Genomic DNA, 14260 nt, shown 5'->3' on the forward strand with positions numbered 1-14260 from the left:
AAATGTGCCTTCACACAGAGCCTGGACTGTGGGGCTGCTTTGCACAGGAAGTGGCTGAAGCCAAGAATGAGTAGCAGGCAGTGACTGGCTGCTCTTCCCAGCACAGGCAGCAGCCAGGGCTGGAGTCACCACTGATCAACAGTGATTCAGGAAATGGGCTGGGGAGGAAAGGCAGGGATTACAGGGAACCCTGATGGGGATGGAGACACCATCTCAGTTCCTGCAAAGGGTTTCTGGACCTTTCTGTGCTGGGTCTGGTGTCCCTGGAGATGGGATTCAGCTGCATGGGGTGGGACTGACACCATGGGTTGCTCTCTGGATTTCATTCCCCTCCCAGGCTACCACAGGGCCCAGGCCAGGGGCTTCCCTGCTTCTTAGGGCTAGCAGCTCAGGAATGGCAGTGGAACAGTCTTACCTTTCACCCCTCTGCATACTGACTGTCTTCTTTCTTCTTCTCCAGGGTCCGTGTCCGTTACCAAAAGAGGCAGAAGTTGCAGTTTGAAACCAAGTTGGGGATGAATTCGCCATTTTAAAAGCACCCAGCTCAAGTTCCCTGGAGCCTGGAGGGCCAAACAGCCCCTGGGAGAGTGGCTGCACCAAAGGCTCAGGGAATTTTCCATCACACATGCAAACCAGACAGCCTCCTGGCAAAACTACACCTGCACCTTCCCAGGGCCCAGGCAGGGATCCCCCCACAGGTATGCAGCCCCCTCCCAGCCTACCAGGTACCCTCACAGGAACCTGCAAGCTCTGGTGCCTGTTCAGGCTGCTCTTCCTTTATTTATTTATTACTGGAGGTATTTGTTAGTATCATGGCGATGCTAAAATGAAGCGGCTCCTCTCCTCTTGTGAGCAGATGGGTTTCCTGGGCCTGGCAGGAGAATCTGGGACCAGTAGGGCTGCTGAAGCAGGAGATCTCTATTGAATCCCGTTTTGGTTTCCCACTTCAGCCCGTTCTCCGTGTGTGCGTGCCTGTGCATGCCCTCCCCGCGCTGTGTCCGGGGCAAAGGAGCCCATGCTGGGAGCTCTCACTCCCGAGGGGACGGTGGGAACGGGCCAGCCCTGCCCTCTAGTGTGTCGCTGTCCCAGCCGTGTGCCGGCTGTGTCGGGAGCGGGATGAGCCAGGGCTTTGGGCAGAGCCGCCTGTGATCCGGTGCCGAGGGAGGGCAGCTCTGCCTGCCTGCAGGGAGCCAGCATGGCTCAGCTTCTGCAGCCCTCTTGAGCCAGCTTTTATGTTCTTTAACAGCCCCCAGAGAGGTTTTGTAGCTGTTCTCCTGTTTGTGATCCGAGCTGCTGTTCTGCTTCAGTAATGTGCCTGCTTGAGACAGGGGATAAAGCCTGAGCCCTGACTGTCCTGCCTTAGAGGGAGGGGATGTCTTTCCAGGCAGGATATCTGCAACTTGCAGTTGTGACTAATGCAGAGCTGGTGAATGGCTCCTTTCCCAGTGCCTGGATTGTGCTGCAGCCAGTTCTGGCTCCCCAAGGCACAGGGAACCCCGCCCAATCATGTCTGTGATAGTGCTGGGAAGTCTCTCCCCTCTGTGCTGATGCCTTCACACAGAACCACAGAATGCTTTGGGTTGGAAGGGGCCTTAAAGCTTTATCTTGTTCCACCCCCTGCCATGGGCACCCTGCCGTGGGCAGGGACACCTTCCTCTCTGCCAGGGTGCTCCAAGCCCTGTCCAACCTGACCTTTAACAGTTCCAGGGATGAGGCAGCCACAGCCTCCCTGGGCAACATCTGCTCAGTGTTTTTCTGGAGGTCTCTTCGTTTGCCTGGAGGAACCCTCCCCTGAGGGCTCTGGCAAACCCTGATCTGTCCCAGTGCAGCACACAAGCTCCTGAGCTCTGACCAGACCCCATCTGTACTGGGAGCACTGGTTCTGCTGTGGGCTGACAGCCAAGGGCCACACAGGAGCACACAGGCTTGGCTACCAGAATATTTGTAGGTCATGGAGACCCTGACTCTAATTCTAAACACTGACTAAAGCTGGTAAACCCTGGCCCTGGTTTTGGCCCCAGCATTTAACACTACGGTATTTGGCTGTTACTTCCTCTTTGGTACCTGAGATGAACAAGTGGCAGCTGATCCCTCCTGGGCAGGCAGGGAGCTGGCTGGAACCCCCAGGCTCTGCCCTGCTGCTCCACCTTGTCTTCCTCACTTTTCAGCATAACCAGAGAGCACAGACATGGCTGAGTGTCTCTAAGCAATACCCTCACCCTGCTGTGGGGCTGGCAGAGGAGCAGAGCTGGTACAGCCAAGCCTGAGCTCTGGGGACACACTGAGGGTGCTGGAGGGGGCAGCTGGGGCTGTTCCAAGCCCTGGACCCGGTTCCTGCAGCTGGGGGTGGATGTGGAGATGCCATGCTGGCAGGATGGCACAGGACAGGGAGGCAGCAGCGCCCTGGGGAAGCACAGGGCTCTCAGGCTCCTGCCCTGCACCACAGCAGCGGCTGCCCACCTTTGCCAGCCTGGCTGGACTGTGCCCTCACTGCCCTGGCACCTGCAGGGCTCGGGGAGAACAAGCTGCACCTTTCTCAGCCTCAATTCACTGAATGCCAGCTCCAAATCTGTGACACCTGGCCCCTGAGAAATGAGCTTTCCTTCCCTATGCCAGGGTGGGATCACAAGTGGGCTGTGATCTCCGTGGCCAAGCTGAGCTGGAGTCAGAGCAGCACAGAGCTGCTCACTGCTGTCCCAGCTGTGCCCCCAGCCAACCCCAGCTCCTGTCCTGTGCCATGAACTGCTGTGGGTGTTGAAAAGCAGCAGATTCCAGGGCTTCCTGCTGGCCACACCTTCCTCTAGAGAAGGCACCTTCAAGATTTTCTCCTCTGGGTGATCACAAATGTTTATTTTCCTGCATCCTCCTTCCCCAGCTAGATTGGAGGGAGCTAAAGTGTATGAATGGAGCCTTTAGGATGGTCTTGCCAGTGCCACCCTTCCCTCAGCCATTGAAGTGTCTAAGGCTCAGAGTGCATGGCTTCAGAAGGAAATTTCCTACATCAAGATGTTTTTAAATGCTGTATATTTTATATTAAATTTTTGGGATGTATGTAAAAATATTTCATTTGTATTAAAACTTGTAAATTGTATAAAAAAGGAAAAAAAAAAAAACAAACCCAGACCCACAAGCATCCAGTATATGAATGGCAATAAATGATTGTCTTGGATAACACACCCAAGAGTTGGGAACGAGTTTGCACCCAGCAAAGGAAGGAGGTAAAAATGTCTGTGGCTGCTGGGGTCACAGGGTGTGATTTTCCTGTTTTAGGGAGGCAGCCAGAGCTTGATGCTGCTGGGATCCAGTTCTGGCCTTTTTCCCAGTTTCTGCTCAGCTTTGGGCAAATCTGTCCATCTCTGAAAGCCTCTTCCTACAAAGTTTGGTTTCCTGGATCCCAGGCACTGCTTCAGTCGAGGCTGGAGGCACAGTGTGAATCCCTCTGGGTGGGTGGAAGGTTGGGGGCAGCTGGAAAAGGCACTGGGGTGACAGTGGCCACACTCTGAGCAGGCAGGAGGAGGGAGGAATGCTCTGCCTGGCACATGGGATGGTGGGGGTGGCACATGGGCAGAGCTGGGCACTGGGACACCAGCACTGTCACCATGTTACTGTCGTGATAGTGAGACTCACACTGAACATTCACCCCACTGGGCATGACTGGGACTCACTAGGGGAGAATATCTGAGGAACCTGGAGCACTCAGGGGACAGGATAAAGCTGATCTTCAATGGACTTCAAGCAGTAGGAGACAAGTTTGTCCCATTTCACACAAAGCAAACAACTAGGCAAAACTATAAAAAGGGTAAAATATGCCCCACTGTTTAATAGAATTTAGTCTTAATGGATGTTAGTGGAAAACAAAACACATGATTAACACAAACAGAGCAGATGGTTTAAAATCTGTTGTCAGTCTGGTGATTACATGGGCTATTTTTTCCCCTCACTGTCTCGCTGCACGGAGCAGGTGCAGCTGGGGTCAGTTAGTCCCAGTGCAGTGTACATAACTTACACACCATACAGTAGCTTCAAAATAGAGATCTAGAGCTCAAAAAATAGGCATTCTTCTGCAAAATCAAATGTTTAGTTCCCTTATTGACAATGAGAGCAGCGTAGTGCTGCCCTCAGGTGGCTCAGACAGCGGCAGCTCCACCCCAGTGTCCTCTTATCCCTGACCCAAGACTTGCAGTTCTGGTTAGTAAATATATAGCATAAATCACATTTAAAATATATACATTGGCCTTTAAAAAAAAACATTTACAGTTTATCAACATTGGAAAAAAAAAAACCAACTGGGCTTGTCCCAAGTTGACTCATGAGAGTAAAAATCAGTTTTAAAAGGTTTCTGTGAACCTCTTTATAAAGTGCCACTGGTCGTAGCTATTTGAAATCATCATGTCCATGATGTGGCACTCAGACACAGGCAGTGGATGCACTCAGTGTGGGACAGAAATCAGAGCCAGGGAAGAAGAAGTGTCTTACCTGCCTCACACTGACCTCAAGTCCCAAACAACAATGGGATTTTACGTTTTTTCAGGGCTTATTGTCTTTGCTTTTCAGCCCAGAAACCAGGCTGGCACCTCTTGCCTGTGCAGCCCATGGCACAGCTGCCCTCAGGAGCAGAGACGCTCAGGAATGCTCAGGTGGGCTTTGCCCCCCTTCCATCCAACAGCACAAGGGCTGCAATCTCCCAACAGGATTGGGAAGCAGCTGCCTTCTCAGCCTCCTTCTCCCTCTCTGGTTTGGATTTGCATTGGTGATTTTTTTTTAAAAAAGAAAAGGGAAACGCGTGGAATTTTCTTTCCCTTTGTTTGGAATTTTTGTAGCAAATGGCACTTCAGCACAATCTTCGGTTCCCTTCTGGTGCTCTGATGCTTTCATTTGCTTGGCATGCCGAGCGCGAGCCAAGTTCGGGGCTCTTGGACATATTTAGCCATGCACTAGTGAGCAGATCCTGCGAGAGAAATGTGTCTGGGAGCGATGCAGCCGCTGCTCCCGCCCGGCTGCAGAGAGCTCCGCGGGCTCCCGAGCCCAATTCCCGGTGCATGCGGGGTCAGCTCCCCCGCCGGGCCGCAGAGCCGCGGGGAAGGAAGGATCGCGTCCCAAGCGCTGCTACTGCACAACAATGCTCACGGCGGGGTTTGTGCCAGCAGCTCCCTGCGGGGAGGGGCACCGGGAAAAGGGACTGTTTTCTCCCAAAAAAAAAAGGGATAAGGGAGGGGAGGAAAGAATTTAAAAGCGTTAATCATGCTGCTGCTGCTGCACTCTGGAAGGACCAGGGTGGGGGTTTGCGTAGGCACTGTGTTGGCAGAGGGCAAACTCCATTGAGCAGCATGATCCAGACGGACTGGCCCAAATTCCCAGGTTTTTGGCACTGCCATTGCCATCCTCATCACGCTGGGAAGGGGCAGGAAGGCTCACACATCCAGCATGGCCGTGGCAGAGCATCCGCTGCTCTGCAGGCTGTGCCAGCCCCATCTCGAGGGGTCTGAGGGTCCCACTGGAGGGATTTCCATCCACTCGGATTCCACGCTGCCGATGCTGACGCGTTTGGAAAAGCGGCAAATAAAGCAGAAAGGTTCCTTCTCGCTCTGCAAGCTGCCAAATTGCAACAAGCCCTGTCTTCTTTTAGCTGCTGTCAGGCCTGGCCGGGGCTGCGGCTGCACAGTGAATCGCCAGCTCCCTGGCGGCGGCCCGGGGAGGTCTCTCCTGTGACACTTTGTTGGCAGGGCATAAATAATAAGATGCAGGACTCTGACAATGCAGTAGGGAAAGAGAAAGGTCCCTTGTGGAGGCTCCTCAGCTCTGTGCAAGGGAGCAAGGGCTTCTCCGTGGCCTCCAGCACTGCATGTGCAGCCCCTCTGGGCTCTCCTCCTGCTGCCAGTCCGGTGGGAAATGCCTGACCCCCTCAGAAACCGGCCCAAGGCCACGCTGTCACATGTGACACAGAGCCAAGGGCGGGCAAGGAGGGCAGCTTGGTTCCCAGCCTCAGTGCAAAGTGTGGGGAGGGAGGCGGCTGGAGAGAGCTGCAGGCACCGCTCGGTGCTGGATCCACTCCTCCCCCATCACCAGGGGCACTGCTGGAGCAGCCGGGGCGGGGAGGGGAAGGAGGGAGCAAGCCTCAGTCCAGCATTGCATCCAGCTGGTCAGCCAGGTCGTCGAACATGTTGCTGATGTCTTCCAAAATGTTCTTGGCCGAGTGCACGGTTCCAGGGTGGCTGGGGAGGAGAGGGAGAGAGTCAAAGCACTGCTCAAAGGCTGCAGGTGCTCACGGGGAAGGTTTGGCCAGGCTGGATCCGACCCAGCAGCAGGAGCTCAGCAGAGAGCTGGGCTTGAGCATGTGTGACCTGTGTGGTGCAGGTATGACATAGCCATGCACAGCCTTTCTCCTGCCCTCCCTGGGACCTTCCCAACCCCACCTCGAGAGGCCCAGCCCCAGCATTTCCCTCACCTCTCTGCCTCCTCCACTGTGATCTTCTTCTCGGCCGCCTGCAGCGTGGCAGCCAGGCTGGAGTTGGTCTGCTCCAGCCGCTGCTGGGCCAGGGTGGCCCCCGGGGCAGCTGCCAAAGGCTTGGCTGATACCTTGCTGCCTGTTTCCATTGTCAGTGAGCCAGGAGCGGGCAGGGCCCCGATCACATCTGGCACCGCCTCGGTGGCCGCCCAGGGGGCAACAGTGTGGCGGGAGGGCTGCAGGACCTGCTGGTAGATGGTCTTGGGTCCAGAGAAGACGAGCTTGGTGGATGCCACGGAGGTGTGCTTGGCAGGGACATCTGCAAAGGAAGGGGACTCATGGTAGGTGGTGGCACAGGTCCTCCTCACCTCCCACACCGACATGGGAGGAAGCCCCACCACCACGTTGGAGACAGCTCCACAAGCCCCCATACCTGGAGTGGGTGTCCTCACCACAGCTGTGCCAACCAGCTCTGTGGGGCTGGGGGCTTTGGTGGGGCTTGGGGCCTTCTTCATCCCTTTCTCCAGCGACAAGATACTTTTCTCTATCTCAGCAATCCTGAACTCCACACTGTCATCATCAAAGGCATCCCCAGCCAGCGTGGGCTGTGGTGCTGGTGCTGAGGTGGGGGGGCCCGCGATGCTCACGGCTTGGGCCTGGGCATACTGGGGTGTGGGGGTGCCCCCCGCCTCGGCCTGCCCCGCCATGCTGAACGCCTTCAGCACCGCCTGCAGCGGCTCCCGCTCCCTGAAGCGCGGCCGGCGCTTCACCGTGTCCGACTCGGTGAGGTTGAACTCCAGCACGGGCGGCTCCTTGCTGCCAGCGGGGGCTGCTGGCTCCTTCCCACCGGAGCCCTGCGGCTCTGCTGGCTGGGAACCAGGCTCCATGTCCGGCGCGGCCGCGTCAGCCTTGGAGTGCCCGCTGGGCTTTGGCCGCTGTTTGATGGTTAAATTGCCTTCTTCTGCAAAGGGGATGCACTCACTGGAACTGTTCTGGGACGATGAAGAGGAGACCCCCGGCTTGGCCTCCTCCTCAGTGTCTGAGCAGGCATCCTCCTGCTCACCCTGTGCAGCCACCTCTGTCATAGGAGCGCTGGGCTCACTCACTGTCCGTCTCCGTGGCTTGCCACTCTCAAAGGGGTCCCTGCTGCCATTGGAAAGTGTGGCACCGCTGGCGTCACTGCCATCGTGGGACCCCTCACCCACATCTGCCTGGGGCAGACAGTCCCGAGTCAGGTGCAGTGGTTTTGGGGCCAGGAGGGGCTTGGAAGGACTCACACCTGGTGTTCCCTCCAGCGCAGCCGCCAGGCTCTTCACTGTCCTGCCACGGCCAGCATCGCTGGGGGTGGCACCTCCGTCAGCCACGTCCTGAGGGGCCGTGGGCTGGCGCTCGGGGCTGGGGGGCTGCTCCCCGTCTGCCTCGGCAGCGAGGGCGCTGGACACGGAGCTGAGGCGCTTGGGCGGCGGCGGGGGAGGCCCCTTGCGCTTGGCCCGGATGGCGAAGGACTGGCTCCGGGTCACCTTGGCGTCCGCCTGCAGACAGGCCCGCGGCATCTGGCTGCGGCCCGGCCGCCGCGTCAGCGTGGCGTAGGAGCCCAGGGTGCTGCTGGGGGCCCCCTCCTCCTCCTCGTGCTCCCCGTCCGACAGCGCGTAGCGGTTCAGGCTGTGCGAGCGCTTCTTGTGCTTCAGGCCTTCGCCTCCGTTGTGATGCTCCCCAGCTATGGGGGCTGTGCTGGGTGGCTCTGTGGGGCCGCACTGGCTGTGCAGGTAGGAGAAGCCTTTTTGGGCTGACGTCTGCAGGCTGCTCTTCTGTGCAGAGGAGATGGAGGGGAGATGTGCTAGGGCCTTGGGCTGCTCCGCTCCCAGGACGGACGGGGCCGTCGGGGATTTCAGGGAGACGTGTGGGTACATGAAGACGTACGGGGCTGTTCCCTTGCTGGGAGTCTGGGGAGGAGTACAGGGAGTGACCGCTGGAGTCCCAGCTCCTTTCTGAGCCGCAGGCCGGGTGTACTGATCCGTTCCTTCGGGCAGGTTCCTCTCCTTGAGAGGGCTGCCCCCGCCGCCACCATTGGCAAAGCCGTTCAGCCCCTCGGGGGACACGAGCTTCCCGTAGGGCTCGGGGCTGGGCCGGCCCGGCAGGCTGGCCGGGCTCTCCTTGCTGCGGGGGGGTGCACAGGACTGCCCGCTGCTGCTGCTGCTCTCGCCGCTGCCCAGGCTCTCCTGCGAGGGGCTGGAGAGGCGCCGGGACAGCACGTTGTCCTGCGAGTGCCCCGAGCCCCGCGACCGCACCCCGATGCTCTCCTGGCTCCGTGACATTCCCTGGCTGCTCTTGATGCCGAGTGTGTCGTGGCAGCTGTTGGACATGGCCGTCTGGAGCTCATAGCTGAGCTCACTGTCCTGGAAGGTTGTCATTTTGAGCGTGTGTGGGGACTGGCACTCCCCGTTTTCCAGCGACTCAATGGTGACAATGTCCAGGGAACCGGGGACTTTGCGCCTTGCCAAAGTTGCTTCTGCTTGATTGAGGCTTTTGCGGAGGTCTCTGAGCTTCTTGACAGCCAACATGATCTTCTTCTGGTGGCCTGCAGGAAGGAAAGGGACATCGGGTCAGCTCCAACCCCCAAGGCCTGTTTCCAGGCCAAGAAGAGTAGTTATGTCACACATGGGGCAAAGGCCTTGGGGTTATCTAAACCCTGCCTATGGGAGGAGACAAACTACTGCTGGCATCTGCCTAGCTGGGCCCAGCTCCAGCTGGCCAAGGAGAGTTCTTAGGGACAGCCAGGAACTGCCCTTTCCGGTGCTCAGGACATGCCTGCACCTCCCAGCCTGAGGCAGAACAGGGTGTGGGGACCTGGGTGGGAAACGTGGCTGCCCTGGGCCACTCCAGCATGGCAGGAGGGACTCACCCAGCTTGTTGATGCCAATCTCTTGCAGGTCTTCCCATGTCAGGTCTGTCACTATGGTGATGGAATCGTAGCCGTTGTTCACCAGCTTTTTGTGGTACTGGGGCAACCCAATGGCACTGAGCCAGTCCATCAGGTCAGCCTGGAAAGAGCACAGAGCCACTGCCATGAGCACTGAGGAATGGGCAGCACTTTCAGTATCCCCTCCCTGCCCAGGAGACTGTTTTTAGGGTGTCTCTGACTCCTTTAACACAGTCAAAGCTATTCACTTACAGACCCCATCCTGTCCTATCCTATCCTGGGGTCACAGCGCTCTCAAGAAGGGGGTGACCAAAGCCCCAGTGCCAGGGACTCACCGGGATGTAGTTGGGCAGCCACTCAGCAATGCTGAGCTGCCCAATTTCTGTAGAGATCTTTTTCCTGTGGCCTGGTTTGGTCACACCGATGGCTGTCAGATCCTAAGGGGAGCAGAGTGGGGCCGTGGTCAGCAGTGGAGCTGGGGGCAGGGAGCACCCACAGCTGGCAGCTCTGGGTGGGGAAGGACCTGCCTCACCTCCGGGGTCATGCGGCTGATGGTGGGGACATCGTAGCCAGCGTTGATGAAGTTGAGAGTGTATGATTCCAGCTGGAACTCACGGAGCCAGTTGTAAATGGCTTCTGCATCCTGGGGAGAGGATGGGACACAGAACAGCCCATGACTGGTGGCTGCAGGGGCTGGAAAAACCTGACTGCTCCAGGCAAGATGACAGGATCTCCCTGGAAAGACCCACTTGTGTCCTGAAGACCCAGTTTCCCGTGTCCCTGGTGCAATAAGAGCTGGGCTGAGTGCCCCAAACACGGCCCTCTCACCTAGCACACCATTCCCCAGTTGTTCCAGTTACCTTCCCCTCGAGGAGCTGCTCAGGACGCAAGAACTGGTGGGAGAAGACCCTGTCTCCAGGGGGGCAGCTGCCTGGGGTCTGGAGGCCCTGTGGCCCTGGCAGAAAGGAGAGAGGAGAACTGTCACAGGGGGACTTGAACAGTGAGCAGCCCCTAGGGCTGTGGGGACAGCTGTCCCCAAGGCCCCATGGAGTTGTGACAGCCCTCACCTGCTGGGGAGGTCCCATTGTGTGGCTCTGATCCCAAAAGGTGTTGCTGGAGGTTGTCACCGGTGGAGGGCAGAGGCTGAGGGAGAGGAGGAGTGAGTGGAGGGAGGACCCAACTCCAGAGACCAGCTTTGTCACACCCTCAGGAGCAGAGAGGTGGTCCCCATGCTGGGCTGCTGGTCACAGCTTCACCCTGCAACAGGCTGGCTCCCAGCAAAAGATCTGGGCAGGATTTGGCTCAGGGCCTTTTGTTATTCTCTCAGGTGACACAGCATATGATGGAGATGCTGTGTGATGCCAACCACAGCCTCCAGCTCCACTCAAAAAGGCCAGCTGTGCTTTGGGGAACAACTAGGGTGTCCCCAGGAGCATCTCCCTGCTGGTAGGTGTTTGGTGTAGGATACTCAACTCCAGCAGGCCCTCCTTTGCTAGGAGGGGGCATGGAAGGGGATGGGGCTCTATCTCCAGCCTGAGCCAGCACAGGGAAGCAGCGCAGGGGAGCAGGGGCTGGTGCCTACCCTGGCATTCTCGATGAGGATGCTGGTGCTCTGCCCATTGGTGCCCTCGGTGCTCTGGCCGCTGCCGGCGCTGCGGATGCTGCCGATGCTGCCCTCGCTGCCCACGCTGTTCCTGTCTCCTGCTGCTGCGGCAAGCACGGAGCCCGTCAGCAGCTCCCCAGACACAGGGCACTGCGGTGCCCAGCAGGGACCCAGTGCCAACACACTGATGCCACTGATCTCCCAAAGATCCTCCAGCCACAGACAATGCGTCAGTTCCCTCCCACCTCCCAGCATGCACGACACAGACAGGGTGACCCGGGTGGCAAGAGACACACAGAGGGCTGAGACACAGGGAGAGAAGGGGCTGCTCTAAGGGCTCCCCAAAACTCCCTTTTCCTACATCTGCTCCCTTTCATCTGGCTGCTTCCCCATGGAGAGGTGGAAGGAGAGTCTCCCCCTGTGCCCCTGGCCAGGCAGGGCTGGGAACAGGGGAAGGTCCCCAGTCCCTCTCCCTCCCCAGGTGCCCCCTGACCTGAGCTGTCAGGGCCTGGGGCCGTCCGGCTTAGGGTGAGGTGACCAAAGGCCGCTGGGCCGCTCGGGGCTGCCGGGTGTGGACACTCATCAGGGAGGTGCTGCAGCCCCCCAGGGGGAGCTGGCAGGGCCCCGGGGGGACCCTGGCGCTGCTGCGCGGGTGCCACGCGGGGCACAACCATGCCTGCGTTCAAAGACAAAACACACGTGGTCAGAGCTCATGCAGGAGGCAGGGACAGGGGGAGAACTGAGCACAACCCCCAAAGGAGTGTTCCAACCATGGTGACAACCCCTGAGCCTTCCCTTCCCCCCTAGCTAGGCAGGGCTGCAGGGCCTGTCTGACAGGAGGTGCTGGGAAGGCTGGGAAGGTTTTGCACAGGGGACTGTCCCCAGCATGCTCAGGATGGCCACTGACCTGTCCTCTTGCTGATGACTTCAGCAATGGAGGTCAGGATGGCCACTGACCTGTCCTCTTGCTGATGACTTCAGCAATGGAGGGGGGGAAGTACCCGACCCGGTCGGTGCCTTTCTGAGCGTCGTGGATGTGCCCCTTCCATCGGCCATCTGGGTGCTGCTCCAGGACCTGCCATGGGACAAGAGGGATGGGGCTGGTACCCAGGGCATGGTGGGGCAGGGGGATGGGGAGCAGAGAGCAGCCTCACCGTGATGACATCTCCTGCTCGGACGTTGAGAGCAGTTGGGTCATGGAGGTTCCAAAAATCCTTCAAAGCTCGGACCTTCAGGATTCCTGATGCCTCTGAAGGCAAGGGACAGAGGAAGAAAGGAGATGCCATAGCATAGGGAGGAAAGAGAGGAGTCCAGGGAGGGCAGAAGGAGAAAGCAAGAGCAAGAAGAGGAGAGAAGAAAACGTTAATATTGCAGAAAGGCCTCAATCCCCAGACACTGCCCCACACATAGGATAGGGGCACATGTGAGAGGGGGACTGGGATGCTGGCACTGATTTAGGCTGTTCAGGAGGAGCACTGGGAGCCCAGGCAGGTCTCAGAGGGAAGAAACCCCTCTCAGTGGAGGTGGTGAACTGGTTGACAATGTCCAGTGCTGTCTGGTTGTAGGTGTTCCGGATGTTCACATCAACTCCACCCTGCCCAGGAGAGGACATGGTCAAGGCCAGCTCCCTGTCTGCCACCGGACTCAAGGGAGGCAAGGGACTGAGGGGAAAGGGTGTTGAGTGACAGTGACCCCCAGGGGCTGTCCCCAACCCCATCCCCACCGTGCTCACCTCCAGCAGGAGCCGCACCACCTCTGTTTTGCCGTAGAGTGCGGCCTCATGCAGGGCTGTGCCTGTCTTTGTCTGCTTGTTGATCTCAATCCCAGCCTTCAGCAGCTGCCTGGTAGGAAGGAGGGAGAGGCATGAAAGAGAGGAGTCCAGGGAGGGCAGAGGCAGAAAGCAAGAGCAAGAAGAGGAGAGGACATCAGGACCAGGCACTTGGCTGCTTTACGGCAGGAAATGGACAACACCTTGCACTTGCTTTGGGGATGAGGGGCTGAAGCCTGCAGGAGGAAGGTGTGTTTGGGAGGAAGTGAGACTGAAGCCATGATGGGTTTTTCCAGAATAAAGCAGGGAATTACCTGATGATCTCCTTGTGCCCGTTCTTGGCTGCCAGATGTAGCGGAGTGGTGTAGTTGGGGTCAGTGGCATCCTTGGATTGTCCCTCCAGCAGGGCGACACACAGATGGCTGTTCAGCAGCAGCTGGGCCACCTGCATGAGACACTGTAAGCAATGGGGTGCAGGTACCCCCACCTGCAGCTTCCCACTGAGGGCTCATCCTTGGGGCCAGCCCGCCACTGCCCATCCTGCCACTCCCTTCCATCCACAGCCCCAGGCTTGGCTGGAGCTGGACAGTGCTTGGCATGGCCACACTGTCGTGAGGGGCTGCAAAAGGTCACAACAGCCAGAAATAGTCTTCCCATAATCAGGCTTTTCAGACCAAGCCCTAAAAACCTCCAGTCTCTCCAGCCCAGAGCGACTCTCAGCATCTCAGGGCAACCCAGAGGCACAGAGCAGTTATTTTTACTGCCCTGTTTATAGCTGCAGACATTATAGATACTCCAAAAATGGAAATATCCCCCTGGTCCCCTCCGAGTGGGGCACAGAACAGTCTGGCTGGCTGTGCTCCATCCCAAACCAATGGTGCTGGCAGGGCCAGGGTCTCACAGAGCACAGTGTGGCCCTGTCCCCAGGAACTGTGCTGGGGACCTGGAGCAGGGCTGGATGCTCAGAGCTTGCTGGGATTAGCCAGCTCAGCCTATCCATGCTTAACTGTGAGCAAAGCTGGGGTGGGTGGGGGAAGGCTGTGGAGAACCAGGAGCAACAACTCCTGGCTTCACTCCCAGTCTAACACTGTCCTGCTGTGAGGTCAGGGGCAAAACCCACAGCTCCCAGGTTCAGGGTCAGGCTGTGTCTGGCCACGGGAGGAGGCAGCTGCTGTCTGCCAGGCTCTGAGTCTCATGGTGGAGGGAGAGCAGCTGTGGCCAGACCCCGTGCTTTGCTCCCAGAGGAGCCAGTGGGCTCCATAGCAGCCCCTGGAGAAGCCCTTGGTGCAGGGCAGAGCCCACAGCACTCACCTTCAGCCTCCCGAACTCGCAGGCCAAGTCCAGCGGGGTTTTCTTCGCCTTGTTGATGAGGCACGGGTTGGACTGGTGCTGGAGCAGCATCTCCGACTGCAGGGGAGCAACGCGGTGCAGGGGCTCAGCATCCCCCTGCAGCCTCCCTCCCACCCGGCACGGCGGGGTCTGCCCCCAGCCAGCACCCCAGAGAGCCCTACGGAGGGCACACGG

General features: G+C 58.4%; 2 protein-coding genes across 6 annotated transcripts in view; one reads left to right on the forward strand and one right to left on the reverse strand.

Moving 5' to 3' along the window:
- The window catches only part of TMEM94 (transmembrane protein 94), a 54793-nt gene extending 50483 nt beyond the window's left edge, over positions 1-4310 (forward strand). For all 3 annotated transcript variants that reach the window (XM_074555102.1, XM_005494088.4, XM_005494086.4), the window contains one exon: positions 461-4310. In XM_074555102.1, the coding sequence (XP_074411203.1) occupies positions 461-533 (73 nt within the window). In that variant the 3' untranslated portion in view covers positions 534-4310. The remainder of the gene's footprint in view (positions 1-460) is intronic.
- CASKIN2 (CASK interacting protein 2) overlaps positions 3790-14260 on the reverse strand; it is a 33429-nt gene continuing 22958 nt past the window's right edge. The window contains exons 6-21 of one of the 3 annotated variants that reach the window (XM_074555105.1): positions 14048-14143; positions 13051-13181; positions 12701-12809; positions 12478-12562; positions 12123-12217; positions 11926-12043; positions 11462-11644; positions 10948-11069; positions 10433-10508; positions 10226-10320; positions 9898-10008; positions 9701-9802; positions 9348-9486; positions 6879-9023; positions 6446-6764; positions 3790-6212 (exon numbers count right to left, since the gene is read on the reverse strand). In XM_074555105.1, the coding sequence (XP_074411206.1) occupies positions 6116-6212; positions 6446-6764; positions 6879-9023; positions 9348-9486; positions 9701-9802; positions 9898-10008; positions 10226-10320; positions 10433-10508; positions 10948-11069; positions 11462-11644; positions 11926-12043; positions 12123-12217; positions 12478-12562; positions 12701-12809; positions 13051-13181; positions 14048-14143 (4023 nt within the window). In that variant the 3' untranslated portion in view covers positions 3790-6115. Of the gene's footprint in view, positions 6213-6445; positions 9024-9347; positions 9487-9700; positions 9803-9897; positions 10009-10225; positions 10321-10432; positions 10509-10947; positions 11073-11461; positions 11645-11925; positions 12044-12122; positions 12448-12477; positions 12563-12700; positions 12810-13050; positions 13182-14047; positions 14144-14260 lie in introns of those variants that run through there. The other 2 variants (XM_074555104.1, XM_074555103.1) reach the window with 2 other exon arrangements.

Source organism: Zonotrichia albicollis, chromosome 19 (genome assembly GCF_047830755.1).
Source record: "Zonotrichia albicollis isolate bZonAlb1 chromosome 19, bZonAlb1.hap1, whole genome shotgun sequence".
NCBI classification, from domain to species: domain Eukaryota; kingdom Metazoa; phylum Chordata; class Aves; order Passeriformes; family Passerellidae; genus Zonotrichia; species Zonotrichia albicollis.